Source organism: Condylura cristata, unplaced genomic scaffold (assembly GCF_000260355.1).
Source record: "Condylura cristata isolate star-nosed mole 26May11 unplaced genomic scaffold, ConCri1.0 scaffold00009, whole genome shotgun sequence".
Lineage (NCBI taxonomy): Eukaryota > Metazoa > Chordata > Mammalia > Eulipotyphla > Talpidae > Condylura > Condylura cristata.
The window spans coordinates 34,698,986-34,714,229 of NW_004567110.1; the positions used below are offsets into that span (position 1 = coordinate 34,698,986).

General features: G+C 33.0%; 1 protein-coding gene across 1 annotated transcript in view; it reads left to right on the plus strand.

The window, feature by feature from the left end:
• The window catches only part of MMP16 (matrix metallopeptidase 16 (membrane-inserted)), a 223,935-nt gene extending 216,670 nt beyond the window's left edge, over window positions 1-7,265 (plus strand). The window contains exons 9-10 of the mRNA XM_004679749.2: window positions 1,431-1,546; window positions 6,736-7,265. Of these exons, the coding sequence (XP_004679806.1) occupies window positions 1,431-1,546; window positions 6,736-7,070 (451 nt within the window). The 3' untranslated portion in view covers window positions 7,071-7,265. The remainder of the gene's footprint in view (window positions 1-1,430; window positions 1,547-6,735) is intronic.
• The last annotated feature ends 7,979 nt before the right edge of the window (window positions 7,266-15,244 follow it).

Consider the following 15,244-nt stretch of genomic DNA (forward strand, 5'->3'; position numbering starts at 1 on the left):
CTCACAAAAATATCCAACTCTATTGCCATACTTTGTTTTAAGCTTAACTGTTGATCCCTTTAAGACAATTTCCAAGCAATAAGACAAAAATCACTAATAATTTATTATTATAATGATCACTAATATCAAGTAGAAAAATATACTTACTTCCTCCAGTTTACACTACACAGTTACAGTGTGTATTTGTGGAGTATTTACTTATGTTTTCTGTAAATCATCTCACACTACATAAATTACTGCTTACAATTCTGTTCAGTTTCTTTCCCTCACATCCCACATTCAATCCGTTAATAAGCCCTTGGGAGTTTCCTTCAAAATAATCCCAATTTCTCTAATTTTTTATCATCTTTAAGTTTATACTCTAAGCCAAGGATTTTTGCAATGACATCCAAAGTGGTCTCCTTACTAGCACTTTACCTCCCTTATTAATTCACAGTAGGCAACATACTCCTTTTGAAAATAATGGTTTAAAAAATGGAGTCTTTCTGCTTAACATCTATTTTGACTTTATACCTCTCCAGAGACTTTTTTATAGCACAAGGATCTATTAACCTTAGATCCCTGTTCCCACCCTGACCTACTCTTAACTAATTCTGCGATCCTGCTATTTTCTTAACTATTTCTGCTCATCTTGCCCTCCTTATAGATAATCAAGTACTCTAAGCTTTCACATGTTATAGGAACTTTCAATAACTAGTTCCTTTGCCTGGCATATTCTCCCTCCTACTCCACATATTGCTTGCCACTTCTTTTTACTGTCTACTCAGATATTAGTTTATCAGCTAGTACCTCTCTGTCCACTGATTTTAAATGATTTCTCCATATTGCCAGAACACTAAATCACTTTGTTTTCTAAATAAATCTTATATCCTCCTGTCATAGTATGTATTTATTATAAGTGGGCTTATTATTTACAGCCTTTCGATATCCTAAAATATAATACTGATGAGAGCTGGGCCATGTTTTATTCAAGGTCATAACTCCGGAAACTGCAGCAGTGCCAAGGACATAGTACCTACTCAGTAAATATCTGTTGAATGAATAAGATTTGAAAAATGAATGAAGACTGTACTTCAGACTATTTTTTAAAATGTTCTGCTGTCTAAGAAAGATTAAAAAAAAATAATGAAAGCATCTGGTTTATACATAGGTTGTTGATACTTTCATAAATTACAAATGCATTTAGAAAGCATATGTTGTTGGCTAGCATTTTTTAAATTAACTTTAGCAAATATATAGTAACATAGCCCTTTTATCTTATACAGGGAAAGAAGCAAGATATTTTGTGTCCTCTGTCTTTCGTGTGATTAAAATAATTTCTAAATATCATCAATAGGCATGCAAGTAACATATAGCAAAGATTAATGAATGTAGCTGTTAATTTCCTTCCCTATGCATGTGTCATTGGTTTTATTATTTATCCATTTTAGGTATTGGAGATATAGTGAAGAAATGAAAACCATGGATCCTGGCTATCCCAAACCAATCACAGTCTGGAAAGGTATCCCTGAATCTCCTCAGGGAGCCTTTGTGCACAAAGAAAATGGTATGTAATGTGCATGTAATATATTTCATGCATTTACAAAATGTTTCAATAATGTGTTTTTTATTATGTGAAATTAAATCCTTAGGAAATCCCATATTAGGTCTGCATCATAATATGTTTACATAAACTTTCCTTCTTATATTAACATTTAATATTATGCTTCAGTGTTTTTAACCTCAATTTATTTTTAGTTTATGAAAAAAATAAAGGCATCTTCAAATGAAAGTCATGGGTATCTTTGACATAATCTTACCTATCTTTCTACTAAAATTCCTATAGAGATACCAACAAACATACATGGAACAGGAGCTGGTCATTAGGAGGCTAAGTATGGGCTGAGAACAAAAATACCTGATAGTAGGCACTACTATGTTTCAAGTACTCCTTTGTCTGAGTGTTAGCACTAGGAAGATCTCAGCTTATGCAGTCTGGCTAGAGTAGCTGTGTGATTGCCTATTAACAATCACATCACAGAACTGCTGTGTGTCTACTCTCCCTCTCCAGAATTGAATTTCATATAGATGTTCAATGCAAAGTTAACCAAGCAATGGATAACCCATATTCTTCTAAAAATTAACAGAAGCGAAATAGCATTTTTCTCCTCTTTTTGAATTAGTAAATAGGAGTAAACCATAAATATAATTCAAAAATTTTATACACAGTATTCCAGAACAAAGGAAAGAAATAGAACTATTTCTAAACTAGAGAAAAAGCATATTAAAATAATTTATAATAGGGACGTGAGAAAACTAATATATCATGTGGATCATCAATAGCATGGAGAGTGTAATAACATACATGAAATCAGAAAAAAGATAAGTGCTCTTTTTCAAGAACAAAATTAAATACATTCAGAGTTATGAAGAACATTTTTAGCAATGGTTAACAGGTACAGATAAAACCTCTACACATCTATGTCCTGTAGACTTTCCTGGTTGTACTATCTCTGTGATATCTTCAAAATCACTCACACTTCACTTTTCAAGAAATCCTTCTTAAATATCTGTTTTTGGTACTCTATTGCTTACTCTCAAAATCTCTTGTTACAATGATCATTGTACAGTGATTGCACAAAGCTCATTGTCCTCTCTGGTATAAACTCTTCATAGGCAGACATATGTCAAATATTCAGTAAATATTTGTTGCTCTCTTTGCTATTCTCCATTACTCAAAAATTCATTCATAAATTGATGATGATACCTTATTTTTTCTGAAACTCTTATTTGTCTAAAACCTTTGTGTGTGGAATAGCAATAACAACCAAGCTGGAAGATGTTGTTCTAAGAAATCTTCTGACAGCAAATTCTACACATTTTATTCTTTACTCATGTCTCATGCTTGTGACTTTATTCCATTTTTTCATGTAAGAATAAAAACAAGTTCAAATTATATTATTAATATTTATAAAATTTCACTAATAGTAGCTGCCTATTAAGTCTAGACACATGATATTATATAGTCATAAAGTTAAGTCTAGACACATGACATTATATAGTCATAAAGACAGAGATACTGGAGTGTTAAAATTGGCCTTCAGTTGTCCATCCGTCCACCAAGAAAAGCATTTTCAATTTCTTTGAAATCCTCTCATAATGGTAAATTCTCTAGAAGTCCAGTGCTTTAGATTTTGAAGGCTAGTTTTTCATTTTAAGTCAGTGTGCCTCCCTTAGTACATATTGAAATTAATTCTACCATCTTCACAAATTAAATAAAAACATTTGTGTAATTTATTGCATAACTACTATGTGCCAGTTGTGTTGCATAAATTTATAATCTTATTTAATTGTCCAACAGCAATACCCTTGACCTCATTTATTATTATTTATAAATTAGGAAAGCAACATAAACTACTGATAGTTTAAGAAAACTGTTAGATATTTAAAATGGTAAATTACTTATCGAAGGTATGAATCTAGACCGTCCCAGCCTTACTGAATATGCTCGAATACACTGTCTCCAAAAGGGACAGGTTAACATGTTTTTCTACATTATATCATTAAAGTCATTGTTAATCTGTCATGTCTGGCTAAACTTTCCATTTGTCTTACTAGACAAACTCAGGCTTTCTCAAAGTGTAGCTTTCTGAGTCATCCTCCTGCTATTTTTCAACTGTAGCCATCTTAATTTAATTTTTTTTCTTGCTTTATTTTCTGCATTCAGTCCCTAATAATAGCTCAATTAATCCAAATGAGATTTGAAAGAATATAGTAGAATGACTTATTTTTAGTATTTTTTATTTGATAGTGTTTTAAACATGAGATTTTACACATATTGAGGTTATTATAAAAAAAAATCACTGCATTCCCTCCCTTCAGACAGTTTCTATATTAACTGCTATTTATCCCTCCAAGCCCCAACATACTGTATCCTTCCCTGGGAAAATGCAATCTTAAGGTTAATGCAAGACCCTACTTTTAACACTGTAGCACTTTATGTTTCTGAACTCTTGATTCTATTGATTTGATGTATTAATTCTTTACTCCCACTCTCATTCTCTTAGTAAAAATTTGCAAGTACAATATAAACACATTTCCCAAAGATTATATTTGTTCATTCACAATATTAAACAGCAATTAACTCCTTACTACTAAGCAGAGAACATATAGCTACAGCTTTGTAGGAGCTTCTACTAGCGAAATATACAAGGTAGCTGGTGAAGAAAATGCATTTTACATTTTAGGGTCAAGCAATAGAAAAGTCACTAATAAACCCTATCAAATACAGGGCAGGAAAACCACCAAATAATATATTACAACCTCACTGATTTCTTCCTCAGAATTTCTAAAAAAATGATAATTCAATTAAGAATCCATCTGAAGTTGACACTCTTAATAAGCAAAGCACCATAAGGGTATGATAGCAAAGTTACTGTGAAAAGCAAAAAATATATGAATATGTAAAATTTTTCCAACTGACACTTCATAAATGGGTAAATAAAAAAATGTAAATTACTGAACAAGATGAATTTTGTGTGATCATTTTACAGATTTCAAGATTTTAGGCTACTTGTGTTTGAATACTTCTATTATCAAATTCCTACTAACTATCCTTCTTATCTTAAACAAGTGCACCAGTAAACTACATTTCTACTCCTGAATATGCAATGTATTACTATAAAATTTGTCCTGTAGACATGATAAGTATGAAAATGAAACTTCTGAATTTTTACATGATACCCAGTGACTTCATAATAATTAGCTTTGACTAAAAATTAAAGATGAGGACACTTATAGCTGTTGGTTTCTAGTTTATAAATATAAGAAGTATGTTCACCTGTTTTGAAGGTCTATTTAATTCTAGATCAGTGCCATTATTCAACTATGATCATCTAATGTACTATTTTTTGGCAGGCCAGCAACATTTCTCCATCCAAGCTTGTTGAATAATTACATTGGATTTCATTAGTGTGATCAAATACCAGCTCCCTGCAGAAACATTTGAGTCTACATACACCTGTTTTCACTTGGCAAGTTACTCTGATTGCAAAACTGCCCATCGAAACTAAAAGCAGCAGCAGATTTTTATGGCATTGAATAAATGATTTCCAAAATGAAATGACCTGAAGTGATGGTCTATCCTAGCTGAATTTTTTGAGAGATGTTAGAGAGTTTTTTGTTGTTGTTATTCAAGGGTGTTATCTATCACAGTCTTATCTATCACAGTCTTTTAACAAAGTATATTTTGACAGGCAGTAGATCTCTGAAGACCCAATCTTAGAAAAATCATCAAATATTCAGTATCTAAGACCAAGATTTAAATCCTACTTTCACCAGGATTTGGGCATATTATTTTATCTCAAGACCTCAGTATATTGTAAAATTTAGGTAATTAATTCTAAATGACTGAGTAATTATGAATATTTGAAGATGTCATTCACTAAGTTGTTAACACAGTGATTTTTCATAATAAGTGCACAATAATGTAGGGAAAAGAAAACCCTAATTAATGATTATTGTCCCAAAATTAGGCATACTATTTAAAATAGATGGTTCTCAAAATACAGCTTTTAAGTAATTATAACATTTAAACATTTCTTTTTGGTTTCTTGGATTTTATCTCAAAGTACTAATTAAGTCCCAGTAGTGCAGTCACACACACACAAAAATAAACTCACATGAAGGAGCTATAAATGAAAAGAAAAAAAACTGGATCTATGCCCAACAAAAAGCAACAAAAGTTTAAAGAATAGTCCCAACACAAAGACATACACACACACACACACACACACACACACACATTTAATTGTCACAAGCTTTCAAGTCTATTACCTGCATCCATAATGTTTTGGACCCTAAATCATCTGTACTGCTAGCCAAGCCTTCTACATATCACCTATTGCCCCTTACTCCCACAAAGTAGATTTGCTAGAAGTATTAAAGATAGAACTACAGATTTACTAATCCTCTATTAATCTTTGACTCTAAAAGCATTAATGTCTTTAAAAGTTCGATGAATTGTAGTAGGTGACATAAATTTAATATCCTAGGTAAATAAAAAATAGCACAAAAATAAGAGACAAATGTGCTTGACTTAGAGCCAGAAGCAGACTTAAAGCACAAAATACTCTAAATACTTCATAGGAAGAGCACTAGCAAGGAAAGGAAAACTTCTCCAGTATCTCTAGGAAAACAATATTTTTTATGATTTCTTGTCCAAATGACAAAAGTAAACCTGTTGCTTAGGAGAAACACTACTACTCCTGACACTAAGATGATAAGAAATTTCCTGAGTATTCATGAAAAGCCTCCTTTATAATGTATTGTACCATGAACTCAATACAACCCTGGGAGCAAACAGTGTTTGTATTGATAAGGATGTTTCAATATCTTTCAATATAGGTTGATATTATCACACTAATGTATTACTCTGTGACAGTGATCCTATAAGCAAGCAATCAGGTAAAATTCTCCTAAGTGAACTAGCATGATTTTTTTAACAGTTATCCACAGATAAATTGTCTCTGTCCACTGAGTTTTCCATGGGCATTAGAGAGTGGTTTCCGGAACAGAGCAGCTTGATTCATTCAACAGACACTTGAGCTGAGGATAATATTTTCTTTCTACAAAGTTTAAGAAACTTTAAACATCTTTTAAGAAATAGTCAATTTAATTAAACATTTTACACATAAACACGTTCACAAATAACATGATCCTGTGTGTCTGTGTGTGTGTGTGTGTGTTTCTCTCCAGGCTTTACCTACTTCTACAAAGGAAAGGAGTATTGGAAATTCAACAACCAGATACTCAAGGTAGAACCTGGATATCCCAGATCCATCCTCAAGGATTTTATGGGCTGTGATGGACCAACAGACAGAGAGAAAGAAGGACACAGCCCACCAGACGATGTAGACATTGTCATCAAACTGGACAACACAGCCAGCACTGTGAAAGCCATAGCTATTGTCATTCCCTGCATCTTGGCCTTATGCCTCCTTGTATTGGTTTACACTGTGTTCCAGTTCAAGAGGAAAGGAACACCCCGCCACATACTGTACTGTAAACGCTCTATGCAAGAGTGGGTGTGATGTAGGGTTTTTACTTTCTTTCTTTTCCAGGAGTTTGTGGTAACTTGAGATTCAAGACAAGAGCTGTTATGCTGTTTCCTAGCTAGGAGCAGGCTTGTGGCAGCCTGATTCGAGGCTGACCTTTCAAACCCAGAGGGTTGCTGGTCCTGCACATGAGTGGAAATACACTCGTGGGGAAGCTTCCATGATGCACAGTATCTGCCGTTCTTCAGTCCTTTGTCTTTCTTTGTCATTCAGTTCTAGGCCTTTCCTCTGCACGCTCAATGCCCAGTAAATTTTCAGGATTAACTAAAGAAGAGGAAAAAAAAGAAGAAGGATTCTTCTTAAAGGTTTCTAATATTATTTTCCTTCTGAAATCTGAGCCCATTTCTGGGGGGGGAAGCAAAACAGAGAGTCCACGAATTTTTGCTTTAAAGCAAAGGAAACAAAAGGTTAAACAAAGAACCCACAATTGAACTTTCAGGAAAGTGTGAAGACCCAAAACAGCTTTGTCTCCAAAGAAGATAGCTCTCTGACTGCTATGGAGAGTCTCCTACGCTTCACTTTTTGTCAGGTGGGAGATCTGGAAATCACTTGCAGGACTTTAGACTGTTGGGACAGCCATTTTCCAACAAACAGGGGCCAAAATATCTGCAATATAGTAACAGCCTTAATAATACATCCATTTTTCGTTTTATACAGCTGTTCTCAGCTCTGTCCTCAATGTTTCATCACATTTATATTCATAGTTATATTCAAACAGGAGCTTTGTTTTGTTTCAGAGTGTTTCCAAACCTCTTCCTGCCACCTTACTCCTACATCATTGTGATAATCTCCCCAAATTGTATTAGGCCATTGCCCCAGGCCTTCCATGGGTCTGTCAGGAATATTCATTATAAGCAGAGCAAGAAGCAGTATGTCTCTAAAGTGGTTTAAAGTGACAGTTATTTTATAAGGTTATGTGACACTAGTAATACATTGGTGTAACCCTTTGAGAACTATCAGACCAGCTTCCAGAGTCTTAGGATTGCTATGTGGCAAATTATAAAACAGGGCAATGGTAAAAACAGACACAGGTTCAAGAAGTTCAGGCTTTTAAAACAGATATCCTATAACCCCACGTAATTTTTAAGTGATTTACAATACATTATAAGTGCATTTTTAACATACAGAAATATGTTACTTGCCAAAAAAACTTTTGGCAAATAAAATGATATTTTATTAAGTATCTTACAAGAGTGAAATTTTATTTGAACAACCAATTATAATAATGTAAGTGTTTTTTTTTTTCTTAGACATATTGAATTTCTGTTTTAAAATTCATTGCATGGAATTTCAATTTGCCTTGGTACAAAGAGTTAGCATTGCCTTTTTAAAATGATGACTCTGAGGTTGCATGAATATCCTCCAGTGCATTATCTATTGCATGTCAACCATAGTTCTCAAAGGGTTAGTGTGGCTTCTGGCATTTAGCCATCCATTTGATCACTGACAGAGCCAAGAGACCACCAAAGCATTTCATTGTTGAGTGTAATTTGTCCTAACAGCAGTATTGTCATTTTCATGTGACCTGCAGAGCAGGTTTGTATCAATATTTTTTTCCTAGAGAAAAGTCAGCAACTGACAGACCTCTTTATTGATTTTTAGGAGCTGCTTCTTGCAGTGAAAGGCTTTACAGCTACTGGGCTGTGAACTTATTAGAGATGGTCAGAAGGAATGCACCCCATGAGTCAGACATTGGCTTTGTGTGAAAGCCAGCTTTTGAGGGGATTAGCTTTTGAAACAATGAACAGCTTGCCTTGAACTTGATTATTGATCTTTGACTGTCATTAATAACAACTTAAACATTGTCTTCTGTGAAAAATTTCCTTGAAGAGTCCTCTTCTGTGTCTTTGCCCTTTGACCTTTAACTTGCAAACTGGCACAAGCTGAAAGAAATCTGGTGTTGCTTCTCCATTGGATTGTTAGTTCTCTAAAAACCTAGTAAGCATGAGCTGTTTCCTTAGAGTGGAGAGAAAAAGAGTGTTGATGGTGGATCTGCAGGTGGACACTTTGCTCTTCACATGCACACTCTAAAAATGCCCTAGAGGTAGAAGTGACTTTTAATTTTCCTTTGATATAATTTCAAGTCTAAATTCATCATTTTAGACAAATATAAAACTATAGGGGAAAAAAAAAACCTCAAAATACTTGAACGGCCAGTGTGGCTTTTATATAAAGCAGGAATTTTATACTAGTGAAAATTTCTTACTCATTTGCTAATAATACACATTTCCAGATGATTTTTAATGAGTGTAGGTATACATTCTTATTTGGAAATGGATAGTGACTGCCTTGAATTTATATTTATACTCAACATAGCATGAAAATTAGAATGCCTTTCGGTTCAACTATGTTTATGATTTGGTTGGGGAAAATATTTTGTAATCATGGGTGGCATGCTGCAAAGCCTTACAGATTGTTAATTATTACAACCTGAACATATATGTGATGTGAGGCTAAGAAAAAAGAACAGTTAGTAAAGAGGAATGACTTTACAGCAAAACATTATGCAATGCAGATTGTATTTTGACAAGATGTTGGAGATTATGTATGTATGGGCCAAGAAAGCAAGGGGGGAGGATAAGAATCAGCCCTGTAGCTTTACTTCAGTGCTTCCATCCTAGATGATGCTGATTTTATAAAGAGTTAGTCACTTCAACTGAGCATGGAGAACTGTAGACATGAGCTCATTTATACAGTGTTTACTTGTGGGAGGGTTTAATCCTTCTAGGACCTTGATGTCAAGAAAAAAAACTGGAAATTATAGTTTGCTAAAGATGGAAATGAGGAACAATGTCATTTTGGGACATGTGTGAATCATTCCGGAATTCCATCAACCTGCACTGAAAACTGATTTTTTTCCCTCAAAATGAGAAAGGAACTGAAGAAACAATCATTTGCCTCTTTACTCATTTGCCACAGTATCTTGATTCATCATATGACTACAAGTATATAAGGGCTAGAAAATAATCATAGCATTAAGAAGGGAAGGGTTATCATTATGCTTGGATTCTGGAAATGTCATGGTTAAGTGTTGGGTCAAATTTACTTCAGTGAGGTGAGATAAGAAAAGGTATGGCCCCTCTCTTTACTGGGATATTTAAGTTTTTAGTCTGCAAAATTACAAAAGAGAAAAAAAACATTAAGAACAACATGATCACAAGCATTGGGATTCTATTTGCTTATTATATGCTGGATACTTAAGTAAGGTTGTTCACACCTCTTCCACTCGAGGTTTGGAAAAAACCTTAATCTAATAGAATAGTGAAAGGGAGAGTGACTAACTGGTATAGCACATATGAAGAGTGATTCCACAACAACACGGAGTATATTTTCATGAATTAACAACATAATGTACCAGTTGAGCTTCAACAAAGCAAATAATTTCATCATCACATCACCACTTAGAGCAAGGAAAATTCAGGCCTAGGTTTTCCCAAATTGAAATGAAAAACATAGTCACCATCACAAAAAAAAAAAAAAAATCTCCCTCTGTTTCATTAGTTCTCATTATTTTAATATAAATACAAATTAGCCAACGTAATGTTTCTTACATAAATTAACTATATAGTTTATAATTTTAGCCAAATACTACTATTCTATATTATTACTAACTGGATTAAATGAAGTATTAAAATAGCCAATCATTCTGTATTCTCTCTAAAGCAGTGCACCCATATTAGAACTGTAGAGGAGGTGAATTTAATTATTAACTCGTTTGACAACAATGTGTCCGCTGACATGGCAATTGAACAAGTGAATACAGATGCTTTTTACAATTGCAAAGATATCTTAAATTAGAGAACATTATATAATACTAGCAAGGACAACTTCTGCTATAAATCAGAGGGCAAGGCTTTTCTGAATAAGATGTAATAAATTACTAAGTAATTTACAAAAAACAATTACTAAGTAATAGAGGATAGAGATCGATTTATCAAATTACAAAATATTACTTTGACTAGCCAGATTGCTTATGATTTTTTTGTTAACACATAATTTTCTTTCTAATATCCTACATACTTATTTTTATTCCTTTTCTATTGGTGATTTAAATTGCAATTTGGTAGGTGAGAATATTTCCTACCCTCACTGGTAGTTCAATACATGGATGATGGATATATACTGGATCCTAGCAACTTGTAGTTTCAAGTTCTACATATTATGCTGATATAACTAATATGGTACAAATACATAGCCACACTTTGTGGATCTTATAGAAGAATTAACAATGTGTCCATGTTGACTAAACTCCATGTGCTATCTGAAGATGAATGAATATTATAGTCAACTGAACTGCATTAACATAGAAGTCATGAAAGGATTTTCTTTTTTGGTTTCAAAGTAATTTCCAGAAATTAATAAATGTGGCAATTTACTGATAGTATTGAGTCTTTGAGATTGTAACATATACTGAGACAACCTCACTGAAGGTGGTATAATCTTTGCAAACATACCAAAACTTAGTTTGTCTGATGCTCTCAGGAGCACATTTCAAAGTATAGATGTCAAACAGATTCTACTGTCTAAACAAAAAATGTCAACTTCAGATAAGCTATGACAAATAGCTGTAAATGCAATCTCATCCAGTATATGATATCACAAAATGTTTCAAGTCAATAACATCAGAGAAACTAACCATTTTACTGCATTTCATGAGCTTTCATGATAGTGATTAACCGTGACCACAGGATATTACTGCCAGTGCATATGTATCTGTTACAGGTTCAATGTTGCCTGGGAGGGAACCATAGCTACATAAGAAGTTTATCAGTTATTTTTTTTTAAATTAGAACTTTATATAATAAAGAAGGCAACAACCAGGCATATCACACCATATATAAGAAAATTTAATATTACATTTATTAAATATAACAGAAATGAAGGAAGAGGAAAAGTAAGTCCTTTGTAAAATATTTCAACATTACAGCACTCTTTAATACAATTGGAAATTTTACTTTAGCAAATATAAAAGTAGTAGAGAAAATGCAACTTCAAGCTCTCCACCCTAGTGATGAGTATGTGATATATCAATGTATATAATTAGCCAGTGGTCATTAGCTGTTACCTGCATAAACTCATCTGATCATCATACCTTGCCCTATAGACTAAAAATGTCAGTAGGTGTTTGGTAACTTCAATTGGAAAGTTATATAATGTTAGCATCTTCTGAAAAAAAAGCCATTTCCTTAGGATAGAAATTTACCTCAAAAATCATGTAACACAAAACTTCGCATAGTAGCAAAGAAGATGCCTTAGTGTTCCAGTCTCATCAAACTAAAAATTTTGTCTTTTGTGTACTACTTAAGTCAGTTTTAATTTGTTTCCATTGGTGTAAATTTTAAATAATTTTGAACTGTTTAAGGTCAGATTAATAACGTCTAATTACAACAGTATTTTTTTGTATACATATATCTACTTTGAAACATAAACCAATAGTATATAAAGCCTAAGAACAATCACTGTTTGACAAATTCACATAAATTGAGTGGAAAACAGTTGTGAAGTTGTAAGATTTCTGTCAATTTTCTGATAGAGTAGTGAAGTAGCAGCTTTCAATTTTTAAACACAGATGCAAGGTTATATCTGGATCTGACATGCACCATTTCTTAATAATGCTCTTTTTTTTTTGGTAAATAAGGGTGTACAATCAAGAGTATTGTAACACAATATTCAAAGCTACTCAGAACTAAAGCTCTTTAATGAAAATGAGGGCATACCAGTAACTCATGGTCAGTGCATACTCAGTATATAAAATTAACACGTGAAAGCTATTTATTTCTGAAGGTTTTGGAATATTCTATGCCTTTTCATATTAAAGAGCAGTATATCTTTATCTTACATTAACATTGGACTGGACTGAGAATGACATCCACATTTGCACTCAGTGTGCTGACAGATACATCACAAATTAGAATGTTGCACTGATTCATTTAACTTTGCCATGTGCTCTGCTATAGAGCTGAATTTATATGCCCTTAAAAAGGGAGAATAAAATCAATTAAATATAATATGAAAATATGATAATGGTATGTTAGGTCACTTAGTTTCAGAGAAAGATATCATTAACCCTTATTTCACATTAAAAAAAAAACAGAAGGAAAGAATTGTGAACATGAGTAAAATGATAAACTTGATTACAGAGATATTCTTTGAGTATTTTATCCACCTGTTTTTCTCCATGATAAGACGTCACTCACAGCACAGACATTTCTATAGCCCTTGGCTGTAGCTAAGTTGGTTAATGTTAACTACTTGTTGACACAGGCCTTTTTATACATGTCTCATATGCAATGAAGCTTTGGTGAGATGTGACTGCATGGTAGAATGCTAGTTTCTAGGATAGGACATGGTGCTGCTTGTACTTGCCACATTTTATATGAATGTATGTTTCTCTGTTGGCCTGTCTTCCCAAGATATGAATGAATAAAGCCTGGAGTGAGCTATTTGAAAAGTCACTAGAATGCATGTTTCATTTGCTCTAATGTAATGCCAATTTGAACTTGTTCTATCTATATATAGCGACAACCCAAATGTGAAGGTAAACATTCTTTTCTTGAATGAATGATTCAGTCCTTACGTCAATGTCTTCATTTTTTCTACCATGGAAATAACATCTCTGAGACCACATTATTGCCTGTCTTCTCACGGCTCTTTGGTCTTTAACTATTGCCCTGGGTAAAATTAGGTTTTTAACTCTTTTTGTCACTTCTTTTGTATCTGACATAGAATCCATTATTTGTTTATATGTTCATAAATACAAAATTTACAAGCTTAGTTACTCTGTCACCTCCAAACAAATATGATTTCCAAACAAGGATTATTGTGTCCCTGGTTTTTCTGCTCTTCTAATTCTAAAATTATTTGCTTTCTGTTTTTCACCCCAAAATACAGCTGGTTGGGGGAATAGATTACTTTCTGCTGTCTAACACAGTTTGTGCTTGTATTTGTATCCTTTCAATTTCCACTGTGTCCCCAACCCCCTTTATTTTATATTATTATTATTATTATTATTATTATTATTATTGATTTGAATTTCCCTTCCCTTTGTGAAAACCAGAAATGAGTAGCATTGTACCTTTGAGGTGGTGCTGAGAAAATATTATTTTGTTCCTTGGTATTTTCCTCCATAAGTTTGATGCAAAGACATGGTCCCAGTACATTTCACAAACCTCTTAATCTCCTGCATTGGATTCTACCTTTTTAGAGCTATTCCCCTGAGAAAAGTGAAATGCTGAGAATGAAAGCTGCTGTCTGTTGATAAGCCAGCTTAGGAAGTTTGCTTTTGGAGAATATATCTTTGATAATTATACAGGAAAGTAAATACCATAATATAGTGTTCTGTTTAAGGTACATCATGAGTATGTGAATACTTAAAATTTCAATTCTCTCATCTATTTCCCTTCATGTGTAAATTACATATATATTAAAAAGCAAGAGAAGCGTCTTATAGTGGCAGCTTTTTGCTGCATTGGTTTGACTGCATCAGCATTTCTATTGTAGACCTCTATTTTCAGGGGTTTTAGAGACTCACCCATAAACCTTCAGGCTTAAATGTCTTGAATGATTTTTTTTTAGGTATATAATTTTAAACAAATATATCTTGTTTTTATATTTTAAGAGGAAAACAAATGGAGTTTACTAGTTCAATTTTGCGCTAATATAACTTTTAATAAACTTAATTTTTTAACAAAAACATAAAATCGAATTAGTCCATAGTCTGTTGGTGGTTTTTTAAAAAGAATCAATTGTCGACATTGAAAAAAATTGCCTGCTTTATCATTGTAGTAACTTAAAGATGTTTTAAAACTTGTATACCTGTACTAACATTTTCTTGATTCCAATAGAGTATCAGTATGATAATGAATACAATTTATGCCATTCATATGAGCTATCTGGTAATATAGATTTGGAAATGTATAGTATATATGAGAAATATATATAAAAATCTATTTACTGGATAGAGTAAAAGGGAAAAGTTCCCATAAATTTATTTCGTCAAATAAATACCATATATATTTAAAAGAGTGCGCAGACATTTATCTTGCAGAGTCAGAATGAGATGCAAAGAATTACAGAGGAAAGTTGTCTTGGGTAAATAATACACATTTTATCACTTCTTGTGAAAATCATTTTTCCTTTTATAATGTGGT